The sequence below is a fragment of the Antrostomus carolinensis genome, unplaced genomic scaffold (genome assembly GCF_000700745.2).
Source record: "Antrostomus carolinensis isolate BGI_N321 unplaced genomic scaffold, ASM70074v2 scaffold14703, whole genome shotgun sequence".
In the NCBI taxonomy this organism is placed as follows: domain Eukaryota; kingdom Metazoa; phylum Chordata; class Aves; order Caprimulgiformes; family Caprimulgidae; genus Antrostomus; species Antrostomus carolinensis.
In genome coordinates this window covers 478-6,391 of record NW_010303228.1, presented here as the reverse complement: position 1 = coordinate 6,391, position 5,914 = coordinate 478, and the positions used below count along the sequence as shown (strand labels likewise).

The 5,914-nt window shown below is 35.7% G+C and overlaps 1 protein-coding gene across 1 annotated transcript; it reads right to left on the bottom strand.

Moving 5' to 3' along the window:
• Positions 1–483: 483 nt before the first annotated feature.
• On the bottom strand, positions 484–5,347 carry LOC104519488 (signal peptidase complex catalytic subunit SEC11C). Its single transcript, XM_010164037.1, has 5 exons — positions 5,193–5,347; positions 3,879–4,028; positions 1,638–1,757; positions 1,001–1,058; positions 484–567 (listed from the first exon to the last, which is right to left on the bottom strand). The coding sequence occupies exons 1-5, from the start codon at positions 5,273–5,275 to the stop codon at positions 514–516; spliced, it is 465 nt and encodes a 154-aa protein (XP_010162339.1). The 5' UTR covers positions 5,276–5,347; the 3' UTR covers positions 484–513.
• Positions 5,348–5,914: the final 567 nt, after the last annotated feature.

The following is a 5,914-nucleotide window of genomic DNA, read 5'->3' as shown; positions in this document are numbered from 1 at the left end:
GTCTATTTTTGTCAGCCATATCTAGACAACTTACTTACCTCAGGCACAAGTCTGACTGAACGACAACTCGCTACCTGTTCCAACCCATATGCCACATCCTTACGAGTACTGATAAAAAGAGTTTGTATGGTGATGAAAAGAGAGGGTGCTGACAGAGATGAAAAATAATCAAGTAAAAACAAAAATTAACAAACAGGAGGGACAAAGTGGGTTTTTAAGAAAAAACAACACAGCATGTCAAGGAGTGCCAGAGGCTGCTTTAGCACATGACAAGTCAGTGTCTTCCAAACATGCAAAAGGCTGAGAGCAGCATCTATTTAAGATAGTAAATACGCCATTATATAATTAACCAACAGCCAAAAGCTTTACTCATTATTTGTACAGTTTATTTAGACAAAGCTTGCACAGTTTTGTAACTGTATACAGAAATTAAAACATCTGATATATATTAGGTTTTTCCCCCCCCGTATATTTAACATTGTTCTTGGAAAAGTGACTCTTGATTTATTTTTTTTAGGATTCACGTTTCAGCAGTACATATGCTCCCATTACTGCCAGAAGAGCATACTGCAAAAGAAAACAGAAAATAAAGAGTGATTATAATTTCTCCTCACAGAAGCTCTGAAATTACAAATTATTCAAAGTGTGCCCTCTCCAACGTTACACATTCTAGAGGAGCACACAATTATAGAGTTGTGTTCCTACAGAATTACAGGAATATTTCATTGCAATCAGATTAATCATAAATAGACATCACAACTGTATACACTTAACTTATGAAATTCCTATAAAGGACATGTTTTCAAATTATTACAAACACTCAGTTCTACTGGATAACAGACAAGCTAAAATAAGCAAGAAAACAGAGCTCATTTTACATTAGGTATCAAACCACAGGAACTAATTTATTAACATGTATTCTTATATGCAAGATTCTTACTATCTTTACTTGCTATTTTATAGTTTTAAATTCAAGTACTCAAAATGCCTGTATACATACCTTAAATTTTGGATAGTCATTCATTATTATAGTTACCATACCAACATAAGGCAAAAATCTGTAATTGACAAAAAGAGATGAATGCAAAATTAACCCTCAAATATTACATGGAAATGTTTCAACATTACTCAGTCTTCAATATTTTAGTGCAAAACAACCATTTATGCCTGTCACTAATGCACAGCTAAATGGGAAATGTTTGGTTTTTTTCCCCTTAGATAAAAATATAATCAAGTTATTTGGGAAAAATCTTAAAAGGTATTTCATCTCAACTGGGGAAAGGAACAAAGTCAAAAGCTCAAACCTTGCATAAAATTCCTGTGGAATGTGCAGATAATTTCCTAATAATTTCTAGCGGTTACAAGCATAAGTTGGTTAATTTTGTATTTACTGGTGAATTATTTGTTAAATGTGCCATTTTTTCAAAATGATTAATTTCCATTCTCCACATCACCGAGAGGACTACAGAAAGCAACTTTTCCAGGTAAAGTAGGGGGTTTTTTTTAATTACTACTTTCTTTAAGAAATTTTTAAAATACCATACCAGATCTAGTTTGTACCAACATCAGAACTGATTTAAGTTCCGAATTTTCTTTTTATTTAATTACAAAGAACATAAACATTTTGCATTACTTACCCTCGTGCTCTTCCAACAACATCTTTCTTCTCTAACCAGTTCTGACCTTCTTTGTACAAGCCTCTATCATCAACTTCATTATTATCACCTTTAGTCAGAAATTTGATGTTCCCATTTTCTCTAGAAGGCAACGAGGTAATAAACTAAATAAGCACTTCATTTAAAAACCTCAATTAACATCTACAAAGCACAGTGAGGATGAAAAGTGCTACAAGATTAGATAACAATGTTTACTTCCACTCTTGCTTGTCCCGCTTATTTAACAAACACCATTAAATCATTAACATTACAGACTTTAATAAGAGTCAATAGATTTTCATAAAAAATGTTTTTTAAAACACAACTAGATTGTCATTTGATGTAAGCAATTACACAATGGACATGAAAGGGATATTGTCCATCCTGAGCAGGCACTAAACTTCCTCAACAAAAGCAGTATGTGCCTATCTGGAGAAAAAAACAAACAACACCCCCCCCCCCCTCAAAACCCCAACCCTCTGCATTTTCAACAGAACAGAAATTTAACTCTGGAATACTGAATAATACTCTATTAAGAGCTGGTTGTTGTTTTGATTCCCTCCCACTGTTTTTTACAAATTGTGGAATAAGATCCTGTGAAGTCATAGCACATTAGAGAATGAGTTTAACTCAATTTAAATTGCAAATTTCAGGTAAGGTAGACTGTAAAAATCTTCCCTTAGGAAAGAAAGTGGTATAATAATACAATGCTTTAGGCAATTTTCTTCTAAGTTCTATACATCTGTTTAACTCTTAGTAATCATATTCATGTCAAAACAAAGCTTTGTCCTTCTTTTGATAGAAATAAATATTGAAGACCCTCTAAAGTAGCTGCAAATCTGCATCAAATTCAGTATTTCGTCACTAACTCTGCAATACAGTTTTAGTTCACTCATTAATTGTTAAACAGTATAGTGAGGTCTAGGCAAAACCTCACTTATGTTTGTTATTTATTAAAAAAATACACATAACCAGTCTTTAAATATGGCCCATGCACACAACACACTACATGGGGTTTTTAGGGGGTTGCATGGAGAAATTCAAGCAATAGAAACACCTCCCGCACGGATGAACGCCCGCAGAGCTCAGATAGCCACGTTGCACCCTTGGAGCCAGAGCTAATGTCCTGACCTCTCCTGGCCACGGGGGAGGCTCATTCCTTTTTGTAGGAACAGAGGTCTAAACATGCCCAAATCATAAACTTCCCCCACTGTTTCAAATGAACAGAGTATCCTACACTAGGTTTTGAACATGACATGAATTTAACCACTGCTGTTTTTCCGCTCCCTTTCAAGCATGAGGCATATGTGCAGGTGATGGCTTCGGTTCAACACTCCTGTTCAGATAAAGTTATTAAGTTTACAGTCTTCAATCAGCAGCTGCTAGTTGCAAGCAGTGATACCAGGAAACAAGGAGTTTTTGACAAATTAGGTATTAAAAAAAGAAAAGAAAAAGATGTAATTCTTGGATATACATATTTATTTCAAAAAAGCATTGAAGAAGAGATATTACTCAAAAGATAAACATCTTCAGTTCAGGGCCAGGACTTCCTAAGGAGCAAATATGTCAATGCTTGCCACCTCCAGGTCAGCTGTGCAGAATTACAAAGAGAACTGCCTCTCTTTTGTTGGAGAAGGAACCATTTATCATACCAGGCAAATGAAACAAAAGTAAAAACAAGTAATCTGCCTGTTGCTTTTCCGCATGAATTGTTGGTATCGTGACTAACAGGCACAAAAAGAGTAAGAATCTCTGATTTAATTCCAAGTCAGTCAGTTAGCAAAGATCACATACTTGTCACGCTTCATCTATAGTTCTGATTCTGAATCTTCACCCTCTTTCAGACATCTGCTTTTAGAAGCAGCAATTTATGCAAAACAAAACCCTAATTCTACAACAGTCAGTACAGAAGTGGAAAGTGGACTCTGCTCCTATACATATTGCTCCTGCTGGCAAAAACAACATATATAGCTCATGTTACTGGACACCTCTTTGTCACAGGTTTACCTACGTAGACCCTGAGCAACTTTGCTGAGTGACAGGAGTCAGGGTCTCAAGTAGTGTGACACAGAATTGGAGACAAATCGCATCCTAGAGATGAGTTTTATCTTACAGCATATCCTCACCTGCTTTTTCATAAGATACTACCAAATTAAAATTTAACTGAAAGTCAAAGTGAAGGAAACTATCTTTAGAAACAAGGAAAATGCCAAGTTGCATTACTTTTCATGTATTTTGATTACTCTGTGAACTATTGGAATGTCTCTGCCTTCGACTTTAAAAACAACTATTTCACCAGCTCTGATTGGGTCATCATGGAAATTCGTTAAGAACAACAGGTCCCCCCTGTGAAAAGCTGGTTCCATGCTGCCACTACAAACAAAAAGAAAGAGAGAGTTTATTAGCATTATGGTAAATTAAAGAAGAACCATAAAAACAACACTTCATTCTTACGGATAAGCTCACAATTTTAACTGAAATCTGTAGCTTCACCCATCAAGTAACACTACAGAGATATCTAACACAACCCAAACTTCAGGAAGTCCCAAGCTAAGCCAGCCTACAGAGGACTTCCTTATTGCCTTAAGAAAGCCAGTCTGTTAGTGGAAAGCCAAAAAACGTTTCCCAGTACAACAGGAAACTCTCTACATAGAAAGAGTTTAATTAACACGAGCAAAAGTTATGCTTACATCAGTGATTACTACTAATGATCAGAAAAATCCATGCCTTTTTTCAAAGCCAGCCATAGTATCTTTTGGTAAGAACCTTTACGGGAGGATTCCAGATCCCGTAACTATTAAGATGAGCAGACAATTCCCATTAAAATACTGTTATTTACTGCACACATTCCTTGCTGACATACATTCAATTTCTGTAAAGCTGAAGCTTCCGTGAACATATGTTTAACTTCACGTATCTGATCAGCACTCAGGGCCTACAGAACCTCTTTATATACCAGAGGTAAGATATCACTGAGAGAGAAGCAACACACAAGTATAATTTACTCATAAAAGAAGTTTTACTGTAATACAATTTTTAGATAAATACACCTATGGTAAGAAAAACAAAAAACAAAATTAACAAACAGATCAGAAAGTGTCCAATGGCTTCAAGAAGTGCAACACTTCTTGTTATCTTCTTCAAGAGATAATAGAAGCTTCATAGGATTACATGTGATTCTATTAAAGCAGAATGAATTTTTTTGAAATCCTAACACCTATCCAGGGATTACAGTGCCTTGGTAGCAATACGTATATGTAAGTAACCTTAAGTAGTTTATCTAGTAATTAAATGAACATACCTAGATTTTCAAAGGTTTCACATATCTACTGCTTCTACAAACTTCAGTGAAAACGAGACTGAAATTACAAAAGCAGTCTTTGCTAAGTGCCCAAAAACAGAGTTGGAAGAAAATAAGTGAGTACTTCTCTAAGCAGGTGAGACTTCCAACTCCAAAACTATCCAAGGGGGAAGGGGAGAAGATAAAGGACAAAACAATATTTGGACTTTAACAAAAAAGCCTTTACAGTGACTCACCTGAGCACCACAACAATAGGACTTTCACTTCCAGTAATGACGATCAGCCCTTTCCATATCATGAGGGCAGAAGACACTATCATAGCAAAATTTAAGACTTGGTAATATAGCTATATGAAAAAAACAAGAAAATTGTTTTTTTGAAGTTACTGTGTTGAAGCACAACATAGAATTCCAATCCATATACACCACTGAATCACAACCCAGGTACGTGGACTTTTATTCTAAAAACCATATTCCAAAGAAGCCTCACGAACAGACTGCAGTCCAACTGTACAAACCAGACGGCAGCGTAAGGTTTTAACACACCGTGTGCCTCAGTCTTGGCTTATTATGCCTGTGCAGTACTCTCATTTGTTAATGCTAGAAGCTAGTGAACTCGCTAGCAAAGACTTCTAAAATACAGGAAGCCATATGGCAAATGATCACACGTCCCTGACTCCTCTTTTAAATATTCAAAACACACATAAGAAATACTGCAAGATCAGCAATAGCAGGCTTTGTACTTTGAGCAGCTACTTTTGTTTAAAAAGCAGAGCTGCAGGAGTAGAAAAGAGATGAAAAAGGATCTTTTCCTGCTATTGTCAGACAGAAACGTCTTATGCGGAAAATCTTTTATTGATTTGACTAACTTTGTGCCCTAAAATTCTACTGCTTCCTCAGCCATTACAGCAGCAGATACACTTTCTTCACACTACTTCCTTTTTTTTTTTTTCTTTTTT